This window comes from Toxotes jaculatrix, chromosome 10 (genome assembly GCF_017976425.1).
Source record: "Toxotes jaculatrix isolate fToxJac2 chromosome 10, fToxJac2.pri, whole genome shotgun sequence".
In the NCBI taxonomy this organism is placed as follows: domain Eukaryota; kingdom Metazoa; phylum Chordata; class Actinopteri; family Toxotidae; genus Toxotes; species Toxotes jaculatrix.
This window is the reverse complement of record NC_054403.1, coordinates 14,584,581-14,609,611: the sequence shown is the minus strand read 5'-3', so window position 1 is coordinate 14,609,611 and position 25,031 is coordinate 14,584,581. Positions and strand designations below refer to the sequence as shown.

Sequence of the window (25,031 nt, the reverse complement as noted above, 5' to 3'; positions counted from 1 at the left end):
TTTTTTGACTTTTTTTGTCCGAAAAAAACGCCATACTATACTATGACGTTTTTTATGACATTTTGAGGTCAAAAAAATTTTTGACTTTTTTTGTCAAATTTTGACGCCTTACTATACTATGACGTTTTTTATGACATTTTGAGGTCAAAAAAAATTTTGACTTTTTTTGTCCGAAAAAAACGCCATACTATACTATGACGTTTTTTATGACATTTTGAGGTCAAAAAAAATTTTGACTTTTTTTGTCCGATTTTGACGCCATACTATACTATGACGTTTTTTATGACATTTTGAGGTCAAAAAAATTTTTGACTTTTTTTGTCCGATTTTGACGCCATACTATACTATGACGTTTTTTATGACATTTTGAGGTCAAAAAAATTTTTGACTTTTTTTGTCCGAAAAAAAACGCCATACTATACTATGACGTTTTTTATGACATTTTGAGGTCAAAAAAATTTTTGACTTTTTTTGTCAGATTTTGACGCCATACTATACTATGACGTTTTTTATGACATTTTGAGGTCAAAAAAAATTTTGACTTTTTTTGTCCGAAAGAAACGCCATACTATACTATGACGTTTTTTATGACATTTTGAGGTCAAAAAAATTTTTCACTTTTTTTGTCCGAAAAAAACACCATACTATACTATGACGTTTTTTATGACATTTTGAGGTCAAAAAATTTTTTGACTTTTTTTGTCCGAAAAAAACGCCATACTATACTATGACTTTTTTTATGACATTTTGAGGTCAAAAAATTTTTTGACTTTTTTGTCCGAAAAAAAACGCCATACTATACTATGACGTTTTTTATGACATTTTGAGGTCAAAAAATTTTTGACTTTTTTTGTCCGATTTTGACGCCTTACTATACTATGACGTTTTTTATGACATTTTGAGGTCAAAAAAATTTTTGACTTTTTTTGTCCGAAAAAAACGCCATACTATACTATGACGTTTTTTATGACATTTTGAGGTCAAAAAATTTTTTGACTTTTTTTGTCCGATTTTGACGCCTTACTATACTATGACGTTTTTTATGACATTTTGAGGTCAAAAAAAATTTTGACTTTTTTTGTCCGAAAAAAACGCCATACTATACTATGACGTTTTTTATGACATTTTGAGGTCAAAAAAAAATTTGACTTTTTTTGTCCGATTTTGACGCCTTACTATACTATGACGTTTTTTATGACATTTTGAGGTCAAAAAATTTTTTGACTTTTTTTGTCCGAAAAAAACGCCATACTATACTATGACGTTTTTTATGACATTTTGAGGTCAAAAAAAATTTTGACTTTTTTTGTCCGAAAAAAACGCCATACTATACTATGACGTTTTTTATGACATTTTGAGGTCAAAAAAATTTTTGACTTTTTTTGTCAGATTTTGACGCCTTACTATACTATGACGTTTTTTATGACATTTTGAGGTCAAAAAAAATTGACTTTTTTTGTCCGAAAAAAACGCCATACTATACTATGACGTTTTTTATGACATTTTGAGGTCAAAAAAAATTTTGACTTTTTTTGTCAGATTTTGACGCCATACTATACTATGACGTTTTTTATGACATTTTGAGGTCAAAAATTTTTTTGACTTTTTTTGTCAAATTTTGACGCCTTACTATACTATGACGTTTTTTATGACATTTTGAGGTCAAAAAAATTTTTGACTTTTTTTGTCCGAAAAAAACGCCATACTATACTATGACGTTTTTTATGACATTTTGAGGTCAAAAAAAATTTTGACTTTTTTTTTTCCGATTTTGACGCCTTACTATACTATGACGTTTTTTATGACATTTTGAGGTCAAAAAAAATTTTGACTTTTTTTGTCCGAAAAAAACGCCATACTATACTATGACGTTTTTTATGACATTTTGAGGTCAAAAAAATTTTTGACTTTTTTTGTCAGATTTTGACGCCTTACTATACTATGACGTTTTTTATGACATTTTGAGGTCAAAAAAAATTTTGACTTTTTTTGTCCGAAAAAAACGCCATACTATACCATGACGTTTTTTATGACATTTTGAGGTCAAAAAAATTTTTCACTTTTTTTGTCCGAAAAAAACACCATACTATACTATGACGTTTTTTATGACATTTTGAGGTCAAAAAATTTTTTGACTTTTTTTGTCCGAAAAAAACGCCATACTATACTATGACGTTTTTTATGACATTTTGAGGTCAAAAAAAATTTTGACTTTTTTTGTCAAATTTTGACGCCTTACTATACTATGACGTTTTTTATGACATTTTGAGGTCAAAAAAAATTTTGACTTTTTTTGTCCGAAAAAAACGCCATACTATACTATGACGTTTTTTATGACATTTTGAGGTCAAAAAAATTTTTCACTTTTTTTGTCCGAAAAAAACACCATACTATACTATGACGTTTTTTATGACATTTTGAGGTCAAAAAATTTTTTGACTTTTTTTGTCCGAAAAAAACGCCATACTATACTATGACGTTTTTTATGACATTTTGAGGTCAAAAAAAATTTTGACTTTTTTTGTCCGATTTTGACGCCTTACTATACTATGACGTTTTTTATGACATTTTGAGGTCAAAAAAAATGTTGACTTTTTTTGTCCGAAAAAAACGCCATACTATACTATGACGTTTTTTATGACATTTTGAGGTCAAAAAAAATTTTGACTTTTTTTGTCCGAAAAAAACGCCATACTATACTATGACGTTTTTTTTTTACATTTTGAGGTCAAAAAAAATTTTGACTTTTTTTGTCAGATTTTGACGCCTTACTATACTATGACGTTTTTTATGACATTTTGAGGTCAAAAAAATTTTTGACTTTTTTTGTCCGAAAAAAACGCCATACTATACTATGACGTTTTTTATGACATTTTGAGGTCAAAAAAAATTTTGACTTTTTTTGTCAGATTTTGACGCCTTACTATACTATGACGTTTTTTATGACATTTTGAGGTCAAAAAAAATTTTGACTTTTTTTGGCCGATTTTGACGCCTTACTATACTATGACGTTTTTTATGACATTTTGAGGTCAAAAAAATTTTTGACTTTTTTTGTCCGAAAAAAACGCCATACTATACTATGACGTTTTTTATGACATTTTGAGGTCAAAAAAAATTTTGACTTTTTTTGTCAGATTTTGACGCCTTACTATACTATGACGTTTTTTATGACATTTTGAGGTCAAAAAAATTTTTGACTTTTTTTGTCAGACTTTGACGCCATACTATACTATGACGTTTTTTATGACATTTTGAGGTCAAAAAAATTTTTGACTTTTTTTGTCCGAAAAAAACACCATACTATACTATGACGTTTTTTATGACATTTTGAGGTCAAAAAAATTTTTTGACTTTTTTTGTCCGAAAAAAACGCCATACTATACTATGACGTTTTTTATGACATTTTGAGGTCAAAAAAAATTTTGACTTTTTTTGTCAAATTTTGACGCCTTACTATACTATGACGTTTTTTATGACATTTTGAGGTCAAAAAAATTTTTGACTTTTTTTGTCCGAAAAAAACGCCATACTATACTATGACGTTTTTTTTGACATTTTGAGGTCAAAAAAAAATTTGACTTTTTTTGTCAGATTTTGACGCCTTACTATACTATGACGTTTTTTATGACATTTTGAGGTCAAAAAAAATTTTGACTTTTTTTGTCAGATTTTGACGCCTTACTATACTATGACGTTTTTTATGACATTTTGAGGTCAAAAAAAATTTTGACTTTTTTTGTCCGATTTTGACGCCTTACTATACTATGACGTTTTTTATGACATTTTGAGGTCAAACATTTTTTTGACTTTTTATGTCCGAAAAAAACGCCATACTATACTATGACGTTTTTTATGACATTTTGAGGTCAAAAAAAATTTTGACTTTTTTTGTCCGAAAAAAACGCCATACTATACTATGACGTTTTTTATGACATTTTGAGGTCAAAAAATTTTTTGACTTTTTTTGTCAAATTTTGACGCCTTACTATACTATGACGTTTTTTATGACATTTTGAGGTCAAAAAAATTTTTGACTTTTTTTGTCCGAAAAAAACGCCATACTATACTATGACGTTTTTTATGACATTTTGAGGTCAAAAAAATTTTGACTTTTTTTGTCCGATTTTGACGCCTTACTATACTATAACGTTTTTTATGACATTTTGAGGTCAAAAAAAATTTTGACTTTTTTTGTCCGAAAAAAACGCCATACTATACTATGACGTTTTTTATGACATTTTGAGGTCAAAAAAATTTTTGACTTTTTTTGTCAGATTTTGACGCCTTACTATACTATGACGTTTTTTATGACATTTTGAGGTCAAAAAAAATTTTGACTTTTTTTGTCCGAAAAAAACGCCATACTATACTATGACGTTTTTTATGACATTTTGAGGTCAAAAAAATTTTTCACTTTTATTGTCCGAAAAAAACACCATACTATACTATGACGTTTTTTATGACATTTTGAGGTCAAAAAATTTTGACTTTTTTTGTCCGATTTTGACGCCTTACTATACTATGACGTTTTTTATGACATTTTGAGGTCAAAAAAAATTTTGACTTTTTTTGTCCGAAAAAAACACCATACTATACTATGACGTTTTTTATGACATTTTGAGGTCAAAAAAAATTTTGACTTTTTTTGTCCGAAAAAAACGCCATACTATACTATGACGTTTTTTATGACATTTTGAGGTCAAAAAAATTTTTCACTTTTTTTGTCCGAAAAAAACACCATACTATACTATGACGTTTTTTATGACATTTTGAGGTCAAAAAATTTTTTGACTTTTTTTGTCCGAAAAAAACGCCATACTATACTATGACGTTTTTTATGACATTTTGAGGTCAAAAAAAATTTTGACTTTTTTTGTCCGATTTTGACGCCTTACTATACTATGACGTTTTTTATGACATTTTGAGGTCAAAAAAAATGTTGACTTTTTTTGTCCGAAAAAAACGCCATACTATACTATGACGTTTTTTATGACATTTTGAGGTCAAAAAAAATTTTGACTTTTTTTGTCCGAAAAAAACGCCATACTATACTATGACGTTTTTTTTTTACATTTTGAGGTCAAAAAAAATTTTGACTTTTTTTGTCAGATTTTGACGCCTTACTATACTATGACGTTTTTTATGACATTTTGAGGTCAAAAAAATTTTTGACTTTTTTTGTCCGAAAAAAACGCCATACTATACTATGACGTTTTTTATGACATTTTGAGGTCAAAAAAAATTTTGACTTTTTTTGTCAGATTTTGACGCCTTACTATACTATGACGTTTTTTATGACATTTTGAGGTCAAAAAAAATTTTGACTTTTTTTGGCCGATTTTGACGCCTTACTATACTATGACGTTTTTTATGACATTTTGAGGTCAAAAAAATTTTTGACTTTTTTTGTCCGAAAAAAACGCCATACTATACTATGACGTTTTTTATGACATTTTGAGGTCAAAAAAAATTTTGACTTTTTTTGTCAGATTTTGACGCCTTACTATACTATGACGTTTTTTATGACATTTTGAGGTCAAAAAAATTTTTGACTTTTTTTGTCAGACTTTGACGCCATACTATACTATGACGTTTTTTATGACATTTTGAGGTCAAAAAAATTTTTGACTTTTTTTGTCCGAAAAAAACACCATACTATACTATGACGTTTTTTATGACATTTTGAGGTCAAAAAAATTTTTTGACTTTTTTTGTCCGAAAAAAACGCCATACTATACTATGACGTTTTTTATGACATTTTGAGGTCAAAAAAAATTTTGACTTTTTTTGTCAAATTTTGACGCCTTACTATACTATGACGTTTTTTATGACATTTTGAGGTCAAAAAAATTTTTGACTTTTTTTGTCCGAAAAAAACGCCATACTATACTATGACGTTTTTTTTGACATTTTGAGGTCAAAAAAAAATTTGACTTTTTTTGTCAGATTTTGACGCCTTACTATACTATGACGTTTTTTATGACATTTTGAGGTCAAAAAAAATTTTGACTTTTTTTGTCAGATTTTGACGCCTTACTATACTATGACGTTTTTTATGACATTTTGAGGTCAAAAAAAATTTTGACTTTTTTTGTCCGATTTTGACGCCTTACTATACTATGACGTTTTTTATGACATTTTGAGGTCAAACATTTTTTTGACTTTTTATGTCCGAAAAAAACGCCATACTATACTATGACGTTTTTTATGACATTTTGAGGTCAAAAAAAATTTTGACTTTTTTTGTCCGAAAAAAACGCCATACTATACTATGACGTTTTTTATGACATTTTGAGGTCAAAAAATTTTTTGACTTTTTTTGTCAAATTTTGACGCCTTACTATACTATGACGTTTTTTATGACATTTTGAGGTCAAAAAAATTTTTGACTTTTTTTGTCCGAAAAAAACGCCATACTATACTATGACGTTTTTTATGACATTTTGAGGTCAAAAAAATTTTGACTTTTTTTGTCCGATTTTGACGCCTTACTATACTATAACGTTTTTTATGACATTTTGAGGTCAAAAAAAATTTTGACTTTTTTTGTCCGAAAAAAACGCCATACTATACTATGACGTTTTTTATGACATTTTGAGGTCAAAAAAATTTTTGACTTTTTTTGTCAGATTTTGACGCCTTACTATACTATGACGTTTTTTATGACATTTTGAGGTCAAAAAAAATTTTGACTTTTTTTGTCCGAAAAAAACGCCATACTATACTATGACGTTTTTTATGACATTTTGAGGTCAAAAAAATTTTTCACTTTTATTGTCCGAAAAAAACACCATACTATACTATGACGTTTTTTATGACATTTTGAGGTCAAAAAATTTTGACTTTTTTTGTCCGATTTTGACGCCTTACTATACTATGACGTTTTTTATGACATTTTGAGGTCAAAAAAAATTTTGACTTTTTTTGTCCGAAAAAAACACCATACTATACTATGACGTTTTTTATGACATTTTGAGGTCAAAAAAAATTTTGACTTTTTTTGTCCGAAAAAAACGCCATACTATACTATGACGTTTTTTATGACATTTTGAGGTCAAAAATTTTTTTGACTTTTTTTGTCCGAAAAAAACGGCATACTATACTATGACGTTTTTTATGACATTTTGAGGTCAAAAAATTTTTTGACTTTTTTTGTCCGAAAAAAACGCCATACTATACTATGACGTTTTTTATGACATTTTGAGGTCAAAAAAAATTTTGACTTTTTTTGTCCGAAAAAAACGCCATACTATACTATGACGTTTTTTATGACATTTTGAGGTCAAAAAAAATTTTGACTTTTTTTGTCCGATTTTGACGCCTTACTATACTATGATGTTTTTTATGACATTTTGAGGTCAAAAAAATTTTTGACTTTTTTTGCCCGAAAAAAACGGCATACTATACTATGACGTTTTTTATGACATTTTGAGGTCAAAAAAATTTTGGACTTTTTTTGTCCGAAAAACACGCCATACTATACTATGACGTTTTTTATGACATTTTGAGGTCAAAAAAAATTTTGACTTTTTTTGTCCGAAAAAAACGCCATACTATACTATGACGTTTTTTATGACATTTTGAGGTCAAAAAAATTTTTGACTTTTTTTGTCAAATTTTGACACCTTACTATACTATGACGTTTTTTATGACATTTTGAGGTCAAAAAAATTTTTGACTTTTTTTGTCCGAAAAAAACGCCATACTATACTATGACGTTTTTTATGACATTTTGAGGTAAAAAATTTTTTTGACTTTTTTTGTCCGATTTTGACGCCATACTATACTATGACGTTTTTTATGACATTTTGAGGTCAAAAAAAATTTTGACTTTTTTTGTCCGAAAAAAACGCCATACTATACTATGACGTTTTTTATCACATTTTGAGGTCAAAAAAAATTTTGACTTTTTTTGGCCGATTTTGACGCCTTACTATACTATGACGTTTTTTATGACATTTTGAGGTCAAAAAAAATTTTGACTTTTTTTGTCCGAAAAAAACGCCATACTATACTATGACGTTTTTTATGACATTTTGAGGTCAAAAAAAATTTTGACTTTTTTTGTCCGAAAAAAACGCCTTACTATACTACGATGTTTTTTATGACATTTTGAGGTCAAAAAATTTTTTGACTATTTTTGGCCGATTTTGACGCCTTACTATACTACGACCATTTTTATGACATTTTGAGGCTAAAAAAATGTTTGACTTTTTTTGGCCGATTTTGACGCCTTACGTCCGTATGACACTTTTCATGACATCATATTATTTTTATTGATATCATTAATATGACAATTATGATTTTTATAACGTTTTAATAAATTTTATAAACATGAAATAATAATGATAATCCCAGTTAAATAATAGTAAAGTATACTCCCACTAAAATCCAAGATGGCGCAGCTCAAATGCCCATGGTCTGGTCACAAAACCGAGTCCTTGAAACCAATGGGTGACGTCACGGGTGCTACGCCCGTGCTTTATATAGTCTATGAACCTTAGACAAACATTAGACTGGGATGATTCCGCACCGCTGGACTGGGTGAAACTAATATTTTACATATTAAGGGGGGATACTAACGGCCCCTCCCAATTTTAGGTGATCCCTGTTTCTCCTGAAATGTGATTGGCCCAGCCGCTCAGTCAGACATCAAACTGTCAAAAGAAAACAAGAAAGACGAGCAGGGTAAATTAAGATCTTATAAAGGTGAGATGTGGATGTAAGTTTGCTCTTTCTGCAGTGGTTATCAATATGGATTGCTACAGAAGAGGATTAGGGCCATGTGATCAAATTTATTTTGAAAAACAAAAAGAATAGTGAGAAGGCAGAATTCTTTTTTTTCACATGGCCCTAATCCTCTTCTGTAGATACCATCATGTAAGTAGGTAGTTCATAAGCAGTTGGTCGACTGAGAAAACACCATTCAGAAGGATATGATGGTCCAGAAAAATCTAGTAGCTCCAACTTAATTTTGTTTTCTTTTAATTTTCAAATGTTTCCTTGTCAACAACCCCTGGTAACTATCTAAATTCTTTGCACCCTGCTGTTTGTCCGAAGCAGAAAAGTAACAGACCAAAGGTCTACTGAGTGCTGCATCTACACGTCAGAGAGGCAGCCCACGCGCACATATACACACACTGACAAAAACAGACAGACAATTAGACACTCATTCCTGTTACAGTTGGCTCAACACTCCACCACTGTCAAGTACTTTATTCACAATAAGGTCATTTTCTTCTTTAAAAAATCATTTTTAATATACAACACAATTTTTGACAAGACAACTCCGTTTACAGCTAAATTTGAGCTCTTGAGTTCCAGCTTCTCTCATAACCAAAGCAAGCACGTAGATGATGGGGGAAGAGAAAGATGGAGTGAAAGGGACAGATGGACAAGGGTCGAAGTTAGAAGAATGAGGAAAAAGACAGGGAGAGGGAGAGAGAGAGAGAGAGAGAGAGAGAGAGAGAGAGAGAGCGGGAAAGAGAAAGGACTACGCTTAGTATGATTTTTGTAGTAAGAACCAAAATACTCAAATAAAATTAGAAAATAACAGTAATAAAAAACAGTAAGAAAGTAAGAGTTAAAGAGAAAAAAAAAAGCAGAGGTGTACCGGGATGCTGTATCCAAGGCAACCTCACATGCATGTCTGTCTGTTTGACGCTTCTGCTCTGTTCTGCCGTTTCACAAGTCCACATACACAAACACACACTCACGCAAACTTGAGTGTGTGCGCCCCCATATTCCAAGCGAGTGTGCATCTCTAGGGGTTAGAGGGGAGGGAGCGAGGGGAGGGGCAGGGGTTGGGGGTTGGGGTGAAGAGAGAGACAGGGAGGAGTGAGAGGGAGCAGGGAAGTCGTCCCCGACACATTTCTCCCTCGTTCACTCTCTCCGTCTCCCATCCTTCCCTCCTTTCCTAGAGCTGAGTAAAGAGTCTCTGTCTCCCACATCACAGCTCCAGTCATCCTCTGTCCAACTGTGCCACTGTATGTGTGTGTGTGTGTGTGTGTGTGTTTGTGTGTCTCTGTGTAAAGTAATATATAAATATATTCCTATAAGCGATTCCATATCTGTGGGAACCTGTTTTGGCAGGGGCTGAAAACTGAAGAGCAGAAGCTGCTTTTTCTATTGAAGGGGACAAAGGGAGCTTGTGACTTATTTAAGATCTAAGTTAATACTGTCATTAGTGTACTTTACAAAACATAAATTAATAGTAGAAGGTGAACTTCTTGGGAGAGTTGCGTTGGTTCTGTAGTAGGGCATCCTCATCAGTGTTGACCTGTGTGTATGTGCGTGTCTGTGTGTACATGTCACGGTACTGGCAGGCAATGGGCACAAGCTTGAGAGTCTGTCAGAACTTGCAGGGAGGTGGAGGTGGCGGGGGTGGGGGGCAGGGTGGGAGGTGGACAGAGAGATGACGAGGAGGAAAGAGAAGAGATGGGCTCCTTTCCAGGGTGGACGCACCCATCAGCCAATCAGCCCTGGGCTCCTCCAAGGAAGGGTGCGGTGGATGGCGCCACCTGGGGGAAAGAAGAAGAGTCTGCAGTAACACACTGGTCTGCTCTGAACTATGTACAACCTCATCTGTTATGCAGAATGGTAGATTTTTACAGGAAGGTGTAATCAGCTAAGTGTGAATGTGCGCGTGCGTTTTTGTACCTGCTATCTAGAAATGTAAGTGTAGGTGCGGGAGGGAGACCGTCCCTCTGACTGGCCGTTGGTCGAGACGTTCAGGAAGTCCCAGATCAGAATGGTGTCGTCGTGAGAACTGCTGATGATCTGAAACTCATCAAACTGGAGACGGAACACGCGGCCAGAGTGCTCCTGAAAACACGACACATTAGGAAATCATTGTGTGTAAACAGACAGAACATGGACACTAAAAACATGGACGTTTCTGATGTCGCCACTCAAAGTTTGGAAAATGCTGGACGTCCCATACAGTTTCATATGGAAGGACATAACTGATTAATGTTGTGTGAGAGAGAATAACATAAAAATTTGCATCTCTCCTCAAAACTGGCAACAAGACACGTTAGAAGTGTAGTGAACAACAGTAAAAACTAATGAGAAAATCATTTTGTATTTTGAGAGAAGTTTGGAGTTTGACTTTTATAAAATCCTTTCTAGCTGAGATTTTTCAAGCCAAAATCTAAATTCCTTTTAGGTTTAAGACACTTGTGCATTAGTTCCATCAGTCAGCCATGTCGCAACACGCTAAGTCAATAGTACTCACCACTAGAGTGCGCAGACATAATGTGCTGGCAGGGGCCCGTGGGTCAAGGGCTGCCTGCAGGTCCCACACCTTGATCTTACTGTGGAGAGAAACATGAGACGGCAGAATGTCAAGAACAAATTCGGTCTCTGTGCACAAAACCGTGTGCGTTTACAACACTCACCCATCGTAAGCGCCGCTGACAATCCTCTTGTTGTCAAAGCGAATGCAGCGCACCAGCTCCTCGTGACCCTCCAGCACTCGCAAACATGCCCCACATTCTATGTCCCATAACCTGCAGGAAGAAAAGCCTTAGTATACGAACACTGCAATAAACAGACCATACAATACACAGTATTCACAGTACACAGTAATCGCAGATCAAGTATTGCTCCAAACAATGACGCTTCACAGCACGATTGTTCTTGCTAACTACACTTTTATGATAAAACATGTTTTTGGACCAGGTGGTCTCATCAATGTCTGGGTAAGAGGTTCACATTGATGTCAAAACAATAAATAAACTGCCAATCATTGCTCAATGTAGATTTTAACATTAATATTTCAATATATAGACTATATACATCCTTAACACTAGAGAAAAAAACAATTTGATTCTCAAGTCTCACATACGTACCGGATTGTGTTGTCAGACGAGCCGCTGACCACCAGACGATCTCTGTACTGTAGACAGGCAATACCCCGCTTATGACCATTTAGTGTGCGCACAAACTCACAGGTGCTGGTGCTCCATACCTACAGAGTGGGGCCAACACACACAGGTTTGTCATACAACAGCCAGTATTTAATAAGAAGAGTACAGCTTACCAAACAAAACATTTTTAAAGTCCCACTTGGTGGGTTTGAAACCACAAAACAAGTCAGTTCTAATTTATTTAAAGTATCTCAGTCCATTTAATTCACACTTAAATACTAAAAACTAGAGAATTATTTCCCTGGAAATCAAGTTCTCAGTTCTTGTTACCTTGATGGTGCGGTCCCCCGAGGCGGACACAATGTATTTGTCGTCAAAGTCGACCACGTTGACAGCAGCCCGGTGTCCCACCAGGACCCGACGTAGGCTGATGTCAGTGGGTGAGGCCATATCCCAGACTGCAATTGAGCGGTCCTTGGAGCAGGTGACCATCAGGCCGTTGGCAAAACGCAGGTGGAGAACTGCCTCGTTGTGGTGGATCAGTGTGTTCAGTACCTCACCTGTCATTACCTCCCACACCCTACAGAAGAGGGGAGACAGAAGGGGGCAGATGGAGATGGGAAGAAGTGAAAACAGAAGTAGGGAGATATGGCAGAGTGGCCAATTGATGAGGGCAAAGGTGACAGAGGGAGGAAAAGAAAAGGTGGAATGGGGCAGGAAAGAAAAATGTAGATGTGAAAGGAGAGGCGACGAGTGTGAGACAAAGAGGGAAGGAATGACAAAGGGGTGAGAAAAGTGGAAAATGATAGGAGGGAGGGGGGAGTAGGAAAGAAAAATTGGATGGGGGCAGTGGGAAGAGTGGTCAACATGAAAGAAAAGAAGATGGAGAGTGGAAAAGACATGTAATTGGAGTGAAGGAAAAAAGAAAACAATGGAGACATGGGAGAGAATTATGTTTATTAGTTTTACAATGGGGAGTAACTCAGAGTTCACACACACACACACACACACACACACACACACACACACACACACACACACACACACACACACACACACACACACACACACACACACACACGCACGCACGCAGGAGAGGCTGTGAAGAACATGTTACTGAACAACACCACTGGGCATTGAGAGTCAAATGCAGAACACACTGGAAAAGCTGACAACCAACCCTACAAACAAATGCCTGTCAAGCTGTTGCTAAGGAAGTGAAGTCACATTTTCCTTGGATACCGCCCAGCAAGTACGGCTGAAGTGTGAAGTAATAAGAGAATTAATGTTGAGCTTCTGTGTGCAGTAGCCAAGCAAGTGTCATAGTACACAAACAAGCCAGGTCTTTAATTACCTGCAATAAAACATAACCCACTATCTCTGGTAATGAGAGTAAATCTGACTCATTCAGAAATAATAAACCTTAGTATTTTCTATTCCATCTGATACTGTATATAGTATATTTATTGCTGGACTATGAGGAGCAGCTGTAGATTGGGTGGGAACTAATCGTAAACTGGGGGCGACACAACATGTGAAATGATCGATGCTATGTCTACAGCGACAAGAGAACCACATTTTGAACACTGTAAAAACCTTAGTTCCACATGGTAAAAAAGGCATATAGTAGATTACTAATCCACTGATAACGGTATTACAATAATAACAATAATAATAATAATAATAACAACAAATAATAACAAAATTCATTTTCTATGTTTTACTTTCTAAATTAATATTGTTTAAATCAACTGCACTTGACCTGTTTGATAGCAGAGATGAGTTTTGCATGATGGAAAAATCTATACTAATCAAAGTGATTTTACTGAAAAACTCCAATCTCACAAGTTAAAAATGTGACCATAGCTTCTAAAAGTAAATCTTTCAAGTGACTACTCTCTGTCCTATGGTTTTACAACATAGAAACAAATCCCTGCTGATTTCCACATTGCAGGACACTGCACCTATTAAATGGAAAATACTACTATAAATTTTTAATTTTTTTTTATCCGGCCTCTGGTGTTCCTCTATTGTGGACACTTTGTGTTACACTGTGTTTTTATGAAAAGTGCTATACAAATAAATTCTGACTGATCAAAATAATTCCTCTTTTAAAATATTGGGTAAAATTGTGTGATTAACAGCTTTTCATTGATACGTGTGATTAATTCAAATTTTTCCTTGAGTATATTCTTGTGTATCTGACTTTACTTTATCTCCCTCCAGTTACCAAACCTGTGGTGCAGAAACCTGTTTGATCCATAACACCCAGGCTCTTGTGTTAAAATCAACTATTACGCTTTTTGTACACTTACACACTTACACAAGAAACTAATGTCTCATGTGTTGGTGTAAACTTACATACTGATTCATCCCAAGTGTGAAACCAGCCCTAAGAGAAGAAGCTGCACGATTTGTGACTTATAACCCGACTGCTGTACAATTTCTATCTTAGTAATCCACGTGTGTAGATAACAAATTTAGCATCTATATAAATATTCATCTGCTTTTTGTCTTTTTATGGTGCCTACGTTATTCAAGGATTTACCCTGTATGCCAAATGAAAATAGGTTAGTGAATATAAATAAACAACGGAGTAACACAGTTAATCCTGTCAAGAGATTAAGACATCCATCCTAATTAACAGTGAGAAACAACTTTCTCTTCAATAATTTGAATCATTTTTAATCCTGCTGACACAGCTTCGGGTCCTACTCCAACATGCAGTTCATTCTGTAAAGCGAGTGTGTTGTACCTGACAGTTGAGTCAGAAGACCCGGTGACGATGACCCTCTCATCATACTGCAGACACAGCACTGAGCCTGTGTGACCGGTCAGTATCTTCAGACACTCCAGAGACTGCTTATCCCAGATCTTTAAAAGGAGACAAGACAGGCGTGTAAGAAAGAGAAGGAAGGAAGGCGAGCGAAGCAGAGGGCGATATCAACAAAGGAGGACACAGAAAAATAGGAAAAATAAGTGGTGTTGAAAAGGTTGCAGATTTGGGTCATGCTAAGAATGGCCTATTCTTACAGCAGTGTTCATGTACTGTTCATGCCCCATTTCCCCACTGCTGTGCTGAGCTCTGTGTGTGTGCGAAAGAGAGCCATTCAGCTCTTCCCTGGGTGTGCGTCAGCCTCCTCCAGAACAATAAGACAAATCCTCTCTTCTCCTCCCTCTATCCTCCCCTCCTCTTCATCATCTTCTTCTCTTCTCCCAGGCCAGACAGATAAGTGGAACACACAACGGGTCTGGAGCTGAGCCCTTTTATCCTATAATTCACTTGTGTTATGTCTCAGTGTCTGCTGGTTTCGCTCAGCGCCACAGACAATAAGATGATAAGCCATACTGAGCCAGAAGAAAAAATTCAATTCATAAATACACAAACACAGGTTGGACGAAAACAACCACACACACAGTGTACATGTGTTTCTCACAGCCAACACTTTTGGCTCTCTCCACTACTCGTGCTTAGACGCACAAATGGGATCAATGTTAATTACTTCTTCAAGTCCGTTTGGGCCAGTAGGGCAGACTGATACATGCCCACAGTATGTTTTCACTGCCTCAGCAGCAAGGAACTTAAAAAAAAAATTTCTCAAACTGAAATGTCACAGCCTCTTATGTTGATCAAAGCAATCAGTTCTAAGAGACCGAGCACTGAGTCATAAAAGCTACTCTGCATTTTGTAAAATGGTTACAGTCACTAAATCAACTGGTCCTGATGAGAGTATCACACCCTGCTACTTTGCCATTGTACAGAAAAGGTTCTATCAGCTGTAATTCTAAGCTATGAGTTTTTGTTTCCAGGAGCTGTCAATGTAGTGCTCCTTCTTATATTCTCCACTTGAATGAGTGACTTGAGAACGGAAAGGAATTAAATCTTACATAAAAAAGAAATAAAGAGTCTTGTATTAAACTGAAACACCTCTGAGATTATTTTGAATCCAAAAGGTTAGAAAAGGGGTTAGTGGGTGGAAGCGTGCTGTGGCAAAGACAACAATAAAGTGGGCTACACCGTTGCCATTCAGACATCAGACTGTCCTAAATGTTTTAAACTTTAAAACACACATACCTTGATGGAATTGTCCCTAAGGCCACTGATGATCTTGTCATCGTCGTACTGGAGACAGTAAACCCCTTTACTATTTTCTGAGCGACACTGAATCCTCTGCAAGTTGTGTCTGCCACATCGCCAATTAGCCTCAATAGTCTGGAAGGAAGAGGGAGACACAATGAGAAAGACAAACACAAAAACAAAAACAAAAACAGGAGACATCATAAGACAAGACGGCACTGTATTTAACAGACAGAAAACGGAGGGAAACTTCATAACAATATTATAACTCAACATAATCAGCTGTTGTCAACATTTTCTGTGAGCAAAGCAACATTTTCAGACCATTCTGGCTTAAAAACAAAAAGCAAACTCCTGTAACTGCCTAAAAGTGTGTTGTCAGTCTCAAATGAGAATCCAGAAGAGCCACTTCATTCAGTTTTTGCTACAACATTCTTCAATAGTGTCCACAGATGAAAATGTGGCATGTGAAGAAAAGTGATCACACCTTCAGTAATTCTGCACAGATTTTGTTATTAATCTGTGCAAAATTACTGAAGTCCACACGAGAAGTGTTAAAACAGTTAAAACTAAAATCCATTCAGCTGCAGTGTCTTACCTCTATGTCTTGAATGATCTTGGGATAAAGGGAGTGATAGTAGGAGTTGGGTGGGACTTCTGACGTGCGGTTCTTGAACAGGTACTTTTCCCTGGGGGGCAGAAAAATGTAAGAGTGATGTCTAGGAAACAACAGACACTCAAGACCAACAAAGACAAATCTTACTGAAGACTGGAAGCAGGCATCCCGGAAACAAATAGTTTACCACAACTTAAATTCTGATGATTTTTTGATGATACAGTGGTAGGACAGCCCCACATCCTGTGGGTGTGCATGTGTGTGTAAAGTCTCACCACTGGTGTCTCTCAGACAGGCCTTTCCAGAGTGGGTCAGTGCGGACCATGCGTTCGATGAGTTTCTTCCACAGCATACCCTCAGAGATGACCCTCTGCCACTCCTTACACACCAGTTCTGCCGAGCACAGAGAGCGTGCATCCAGGAAAGACAGGATGTTCTCCGCTATGTGATCCAAGCCTTGGGCTACAGAGAGAGGGAGAGAAGTAGCTGAGTAAATGTTCGCTGCAAAATTAAAGAGGATTTCATCTGGTCTGTTTCTCTTTGCCCCCGGCTTATTATTTTTGTTTTTTCTTTTCCAAAAATAATCTGTGAATTTATTGGTATTTATTTCTAATATAAAAAAAAAATCCCACAAGTATTTTAGAAAGAAAATCACTGAAACAAAAATCTAGGTGAAAATTTTAGGAATACATTTTTAAGTTTAAACTCTGCTGCAGCTTCATCAGTATTTTGTACCTGGCAGCGCAGTGATAAAGTCCCTCTGCAGCATGGGTTTGAGGTAGGAGTTGATGTGGCCGTGCTGGTAGTGGCACATACGGGAGATCAGGCGCTCGACAAACTCCACCTGGTCGGCCTCCGACCACTGGTCAAACAGGGCAATGCAGTGTTCCTTCTCCTTTTCATAGTTTCCCTCTGATGGACGCTTGCGTGACCCCACAACAGGACCATTACTAAGCTGTACAGATCAGGGGCACATGCAGATTTATTAGATTTTTTGTTTTTGTTTTTTTTTTTAATTGAGATTTATATGAAGCAGTAAGTCAAGTGCTGTCACGCTTCTGATCTCAGGGTATTACACAGAAACTCATTTCAGCTGTATTATCAAACGTCCATGCCCACCGTGTTATTTCTGCATATAGAGAAAAGATCGGATGGTGGCATCACCTGTAGAGTGGGTGAATGTATTTGAAAGCTGCTGAGTCAATGCACAGCTAGAAAAAGCTGTAGATTAAGAATGTCTTGGAAAAACACAATTTAAATTCATATCTACTTACCACAGTGGCACTAAAAATATTTTCAAATAATTTTTCCATAACTGAAGTAGGAGTGTCAGATTAAAATGGGAATTGAAACAGAATGTTGTTGTACTGAGCCTTATAACAGTCTATGTACAGGATCAAGAGGAGCCTCTTGCTGTTGCAGAATGAACCGAGTTAAAAATCAATTTTCATTGCCAAGGGTTAAAGCTCGCTAAACTACTGGAAGCCTGCAGTGGTGAGGGAGTATGTGTGGGAATAGGAGAAAAAAATGCTTTTGTCAACATCAGTGTTGGGTTTGTACTTGAATGGAGGGATGAAGGGAACAAAAAATTCTGGTGTCACAGTATTTTCTAAATCCACATTAATCACATTTAATATTATATAATATTAAAATTGTCCTTTCCCAAATTTTACAAGCCTGTGCAAGTTTTAAACTCCATATCATTAACCTTTACATGACGGTTCCCCTGTTTGGGAGATTTACATAAACATTAGCAGTTCAGTCATTATGGGTTATTTCTGCACAGAATCTACAGTGCATATCTGCAACACTGTAAATTTAAGTAAACTGAGCTGCAGACCTCAATTCTCCAACAAACTGTGGTTATGAATACACAAAAGATTCACCCACACACCAGGAAAAAAAGCAAATACAAAAAAAGCCCCAGATGCACAACACACACCTTGAGAACTGTGTTCTTCTTTGGCGACAGATCGTCCACGAGGTTCTGTGACTCCATCCCTGATGTGTTCTGTTGAAAAAGAACAAAACAAAGAAATGGTGCAGGTTAGTGTTGTATTCTCTCTGCATCTGTGAGCACTGTGAGAGCCAGGGCAGCGGTGTGGATAGCGCTGGACACAAGAGTGCCACAAATACAGCCAAGGAAGGATAACCATTATGACTTCTGAGGCGTGCACGCACAAACAACCGTGCATACACACACACATATGGAGTGGAAAAAAAACTGAGCACTGCAACAAAAGGAATCTATCTGCTTGCTTGTCTGATGTGGGCTAAGTAGTCTGGACAGGAAATTAAACTGCAGCATCTTGGGTATGTCACTGGCAGAAGCTCGGGCATGACTGTAATGAAACTCAAGTCAGATAGTGGTCTTACAGCAGATACAGAGGATAGGGGAAAAAAACGGGGAGGTAACTGAATCCAATCCATTTGTAGAGTGACTTAAGTCTTGCAATGATTTGAGTCCTTTACAAGTGCAGTGCAGGTGCAAGCTCGTGAAACCTGAATCATTCTAATTACAGGGTTACGGCACATATCACATATTGACAGTGTGAGAGAGTAACCATTTGTCCAATTCTTAATAAATGATTTACATAATCATCATCTGCTGAACATATCTGCCTCATTAGGTAATTTGCAGGTTCTTTATGTTATTATTGTTATATTCATCATTTCATACATACACATACATACATACACTAACATGAAGATTTGCTATCCTCTTTGTTTTGCTTACTGTCTACAGCTTTCAGTTGTGACTGAGGAAATGCTGGGCTGCTGATGTCAGGAGTCCATTTTCAAACAACATGTTAGAAAATTACCGTTTTCATCAAAGTAGCATGTCCCTGAACTACGAAGGCTCTTTAAAGCATAGACTGCAAACTCTCCAGAAATGAGCAGGAAGAGCACAGCCTTGCCAGAGAATAACTACGCGTGAAACACACCAAAAAGGGACTAATGTATCATCATTATTATTTGAAGTGGTGTTTTTTTTTTCTAAAATGTATATTCCCTGTTCCCAGATATATTCAGAAACTAATCTGGGGAAAATGGGACATACAAAGCCTTTACTTAGGAAAGGGTCAATGCTACTGCATGTCTGAGACAAGGTCAGAGTCTTTAAAGTCGCTATGCTGGCGAAAAAGCTAGAATGGAGGCCTCTCTGCCTATACAATGTAATAGCCCATCTGTTAGTGTTTCTCCAGAGGCACATGAATTGCCATTGATGGTCTCTACCCGAGGCTTATTTTTAAAAAAAAAAGTGATAAATAAAGTTATCTAGGTATTCCTTTCTAAGTAAAAACCAACAAAAGCATCACATTTGGTGCACTGAGTAAGCGCTGTTTCAAGTTTTGCTCATTGCAGTTATCCATCTAACCTGGTGATGCTGCTACACGTGGAGAGTAAAACCAACAGAGAACATATTAGTGGTTGCCACTAAAACAACCACACAAACAAACAAAAGCTCAGGTACCACAAACCAAAGCAGACAGGACGAGAAGCCAAAATGGGATTGCTGATGTTGATGATCATGCAGAGCAGAAGAAGAGAAGGAAGGAGAAATAAAAACAGACAGACCAGGTTTGGCCAGGCAGGCAGGCAAGCAAGCATGTAGCCTCTCAGAGCTTGAAGGAAGACCCCCCACCTCGGCCCTCACACCTCCAGGTAGAAGGGGAGAAAATGTTACTCCTCAATGCAGGGTTATTCTCTGGTACCCCCTGCATCCTTCCTCCACAGACACACCAAAGAACTTTGGAAGTAGTCTACTCTTCAAACTGATCTGCCACTGGTTAAAGTCTCCAGTTTTCATTACAGGGCACAATCACTGTTTGCCTTTTAAAGTGATCTGAGGCCTTATTTAGATGCAAGAACGGTGATTTGACATGTTTACAAAGAAGTCAATTACAGTTTGTACAACTAAAATTTAGTTTCAAGCAGAGCAGGTTTGAGGATGCACCAGAGAAGAACCTGAGAGCAGTGTGCTTCCAACAGGGAGGAAAGGACAACGGAAGGTGAGGAGGTAGGAGGGTGAGGGGGGGTGAGTGGGTGCTGTCCGCACTGAGGTGGTATGAGAAGTCGTGTGGAGTGGGCGAAGAAAAGTGAAGGGTGAGGAGATGGCAAGGGAGGGAGGGAAGGGAGAGGAGGAGGAGCAGCAGAATTAAGAGGAGAGAGGCAGAACCTGGTTGTGAGCCCGGGTGGAGGGGATGCTCTGCAGGCACCTGAGTGCACACAAACTCTCAGCCACCGAGGAGCAGCCCAGCCAGAGAGAGCGAGGCACAGAGCACTGTGTGAAAGAGAGAGAGGAAGGGAGGAAGGGAGGAGGAGAACGAAGTGGACAGGGTGAGGGAGGAGGAGAAAGGGTAGAGCGAGAGACCAGAGATGGGAAGTAAAGGAAAAGAGGAAGGGGGTTGATGAGGGAAGTTTGGAAAGGGGAAACCAAGGGAGATGAGTGAATGGATGGATCAATGAATGGACAGATGGATGGAAGTGGTGAGGAGTTGGTGAGAACAGGACAGGTGGAGTGTGGAAAAGTGTAAGAGTACAAAAAATAATGCATAAATAAATAAATAAGGTTTGGTTTGAAATTGAGAGGAGGTGGGTGTGTAATCATCAAAGGTGAGGAGAGAAGAAGAAGGGAGGAGGTGGGGGATAGTGAGGGGAAAAACCAGTATTAGAGCTACACACACATTGGCACAGTGAGCGCAGGAACACACACTCCTTCACACACAAGATACAGACTGATAAACATACACACAGAAGCAATATTAGACATGAACTGGGTGGGGATAGGTAGAGGAGAGGGAGGGGCAATGGGATTAATTGTCAATTATTGCTTTTTTTTTTTTTGACAGAAACCCCACCCACTGTTCCGCCATCCCCACTCTCATGAGTGGTTAGTGAATTACACTGGGACGAAAAAAAATCAAAAATCAAATTAAATACACAGACACAACCCAGACAAAATATAAAATTTTCTATAGGCCTGTAAGATTTATGTCCCCAAACCCCACACATGTATATAATATTTCCTCAGTTTTAATATGTGCAATCATTCTTCAGTGCAAGATAATAAAGATGAGGGGCAGAATTAATAAAATCCACAGGCTACACACAGCAGGTGCTTACTTACTCCCCTTCTCATACTATATGAAAACATAATCTTTTTTAAACACGGATTTCTTTTATTCAGTGGATGTTTAAGCTCTCTTGTTATTTATTTATTTCAACATAAAGTCCAAAATAAAGCTCAGTGAATTAAAGATTTGGAAACCAATGCATCTACTACATTTTATTCGTTTTTCTGGCTTCACATTGTGATTTTAACCACTGTTTAAATCTGATGAACTTTTAAGCACCTTAGTAAAGTCTAGTGAGAGTGTTATCTACTGGCTGTCACCATCAGTAATTTGTCCCCTATACTGGAGTTTAATTTCTCTCTACTATGGTTATTCATGATCTATAAACGTCTTTAGTGCTTGTGGATAGGACCCTTCTGCCGAAATGGGCACAAACTATTCACTCTGGCACCTTTGTGTCCCATAGATACGTGTGGTCCATATAATCTACTAAATAGTCTAGGATATTACATTCTAAGCATATGTTCCTATCTTGAGTCTGCTTGACAATACAATTGATTTGTATTGTTTGTTTGAGAAAGTACAAGCGGTGAGGTATTCCAGATATGAATACCTGCCAAACTGTAAGTGTACTGACGTGTAAATTGACAGACTAAACACATTTGTGCCTCATCTAATCTGACATCCTCTTTACGACCACTTTGACCCCTGTAATGTTAATGTTAGCTATCAGTCTGCTAATGATAGCCTAGCTGGCTAGGTAATCAAGATAGCTTATCACTTTACTCGAAACCTATGTTACTTTGTGATCAAATCTAATCGTATATAGAGGAAAACGATGTTATAATGATAATTTATGATTCTGGTTCCCAAAAAAAGCTTCTGCCGCACTGACCAATTGACTGTTTTGGTATGGAAATGGCTGTCAAGTTTACCTAGCATTTTTAGCATGCTAGCTATTAAGCTAATTGCTACCTCGCTTATGTGAATGAAAAAGCAACACACTTCCTTCTACGCACTTTGAAAATATAAACAGACGAGCAGCGCATTGCTACGATTTTAGCTCCATTCCGTTATGCTGTGGAAACTGTCTGACTGTTCCATACATCTGTTACCGTGTATGCTGTCCTAACATAAACTAGATAATATAACATACCCGTAAATTTACGTGGTTCATCGCCTTCGAGCCAGTGTTAGCTGGATGGCTAAGTATCAGACAGGGCCCAGTTTAAAGTGGCGCAGCGTCACCGCAGTGAACGCTACCCCGAGAACCCTCGGCTGTCTTCGGCCGACGACTGTACATAAACCTTTTAATTTCCCCGCTGATTACCAATTTCACCAAAAAGAACCTATGTTTTACATTTATCGGACGCTAATGTCTAGGTCTTGTTTAGCAATCAGACCAGTACGCGGAGCATTCTTAGCAAAATGTATCGATAATTTCAGGCCCTCCCTCTGATTTCTGGTCCCCCCTCCTTTCTCCTCCACCTCTCCCGACAAGCCGCCTCAGCCCGTTCCTGCCGTCGAATCGAGCCTCGGCGCTTCCCCCAATATAAGACTAATACTGAAACCTTCGGGTGTTCGGGATGCCATATCGAAACGATTCTTACCATCAGTTCCAACGTTTTGTCCTCCATCTCCGGCTCCATGTTGACGATCCCCCCCGAAACTCGCTCTGAAAATGGAAACCCAGCCCTGCGTCGGCGGCCCGCAAATGCAGAGACGTCATTCACTTCGCTCAACCACACAGCTCCGGTAGGGCAGTGTCAAAGGGTGGGTGGGGGATGGGAACGCCCCTGATATGAAAGAAACGCGCCGATTGGGCGGAATTTGTCAAAAGGGGGGGTGGTTTGACTGCTTTGCCTTTTATTGATTGGCTTACCGTGCTACCAAGGCTTCCCCGGTGACTCCCCCAAACAAAAGGGCAAATGGATGAAGATGCTGTTGCTATCCTGAGGAGGAACACACTAAGGCAAAATCAATCATCCGCATAGCTTTCCTGTGAGATGCTGCAGGATGTTGGCTATTTTAATATGTCATATGTGACCAATGGAAATGGTTATTAAAGTCCAGCTGCATGAAACAGTAACAGAAGTTGTGAGGCAAGGATTTAAGGTTCACTATTTCTATAGCTTAGTGATGATATGGTCAAATACACTTTTTTTTAGAAAAGATTTGGTTGTCAGTGCCAGTTCATTTACATCCAGCTGCATATATTAGTAAATCCACTCAGGATCATGCTTGGTTAAAAGTAACACAATTGAATATGAAGAGAAATAATCAAACATGACGTAGTTGCACCGGGGGGCTCTTGCAAAAATCAGGGTCACTGAGTAAACTGGACACTTGTGCAGAGTAAAATTTTGAACTGCCTGAAAATGGATTGAGGTAAGAAGCCCTGTTCCAGGTTTTTTTCTGTTGTAATCCACACAACAATGTAGCCTTCATCCCTTAGTTCACCATTGTTGATGCTTTCCAATGTCCAATTTGTACAGACTTTCTTCCACTTAGTACTTTCCTCTTTCTCTTATTTTAGTATTAAAACTTTCTTTTCTTGTTCAAACTTGCACCAACAACACCACGTCAAATTCCTTGTATGTGTAACATACCTGGCAATAAAGTTTTCTGATTCTGATTCTGATTCTGATGAATTCCAGAGGAATGAAAGAAATATGGCTGACAATCAATTGTGTTTGAATTACTCTCATCCCAAAGTTACAAAACGGTAATATTATCTTTGCTGGAAATGTTTTAATGCTATAATATGCAGAATGTTTTGATTCTGTACATTTAGTACTTTGAGTAGTTTTTCATGTAAATCAACTGTTTGAGAAGAAAATGGTTGTTTGGTGTATTTCATTCTTTAACAGCTGCTTGAATACTCTTGTCTTCAACCTGTCTCCACAAAGCTTTATAAATGGCAACTTGCCCTTTGTGCTTATTTCCCTGATGGAGGCAAGCAAATGCCAAATCTCATTTTCTAGATCACCACTGTAACACATTTTAAAGTACATCCACAGAGATGCACTGACAGATTTAGATTTTGAATTGATTTCTGATTACATGAAGCTCTCGCAGACTAATTTACAAATACAATCAAATATGTCATGTGGAATCTGGTAACTGGGATTGAAATACTTGAGAATTCAATTTTATCTGAACACATTACCTTTTATCAAATGGGACATTCATGATCTCTTTATCCAAGGGCTATATTATTCTTTCCTGCAATTTAAAATTAATTCAATTTCAACATGAGGAGGTGGATCCTCATCAAATTAGACAACTGAATCCCCTAAAAGCCGGTCCTGCATACTTATCACACAGGACTATCACAACATATTCATTTGATGTCAGGAAAGCAGAGAAAAGGTCAGTCTTTCCAG

The 25,031-nt window shown here is 37.0% G+C and overlaps 1 protein-coding gene across 3 annotated transcripts; it reads right to left on the bottom strand.

Moving 5' to 3' along the window:
* Nucleotides 1-9,181: 9,181 nt before the first annotated feature.
* fbxw11a (F-box and WD repeat domain containing 11a) lies at nucleotides 9,182-23,394 on the bottom strand. Of its 3 annotated transcripts, none has more exons than XM_041048184.1 (13): nucleotides 23,256-23,394; nucleotides 18,510-18,578; nucleotides 17,303-17,522; nucleotides 16,843-17,029; nucleotides 16,550-16,640; nucleotides 15,949-16,086; nucleotides 14,629-14,747; nucleotides 12,204-12,453; nucleotides 11,856-11,974; nucleotides 11,403-11,513; nucleotides 11,240-11,318; nucleotides 10,663-10,827; nucleotides 9,182-10,523 (listed from the first exon to the last, which is right to left on the bottom strand). In XM_041048184.1, exons 1-12 carry the CDS (start codon nucleotides 23,292-23,294, stop codon nucleotides 10,666-10,668), a joined length of 1,584 nt encoding a protein of 527 aa, XP_040904118.1. In that variant the 5' UTR covers nucleotides 23,295-23,394; the 3' UTR covers nucleotides 9,182-10,523; nucleotides 10,663-10,665. The 3 variants fall into 3 exon arrangements, with proteins under 3 accessions (XP_040904118.1, XP_040904119.1, XP_040904120.1); XM_041048185.1 differs by lacking the exon at nucleotides 23,256-23,394 and adding an exon at nucleotides 22,802-22,955; XM_041048186.1 differs by lacking the exon at nucleotides 23,256-23,394 and adding an exon at nucleotides 20,748-20,767.
* Nucleotides 23,395-25,031: the final 1,637 nt, after the last annotated feature.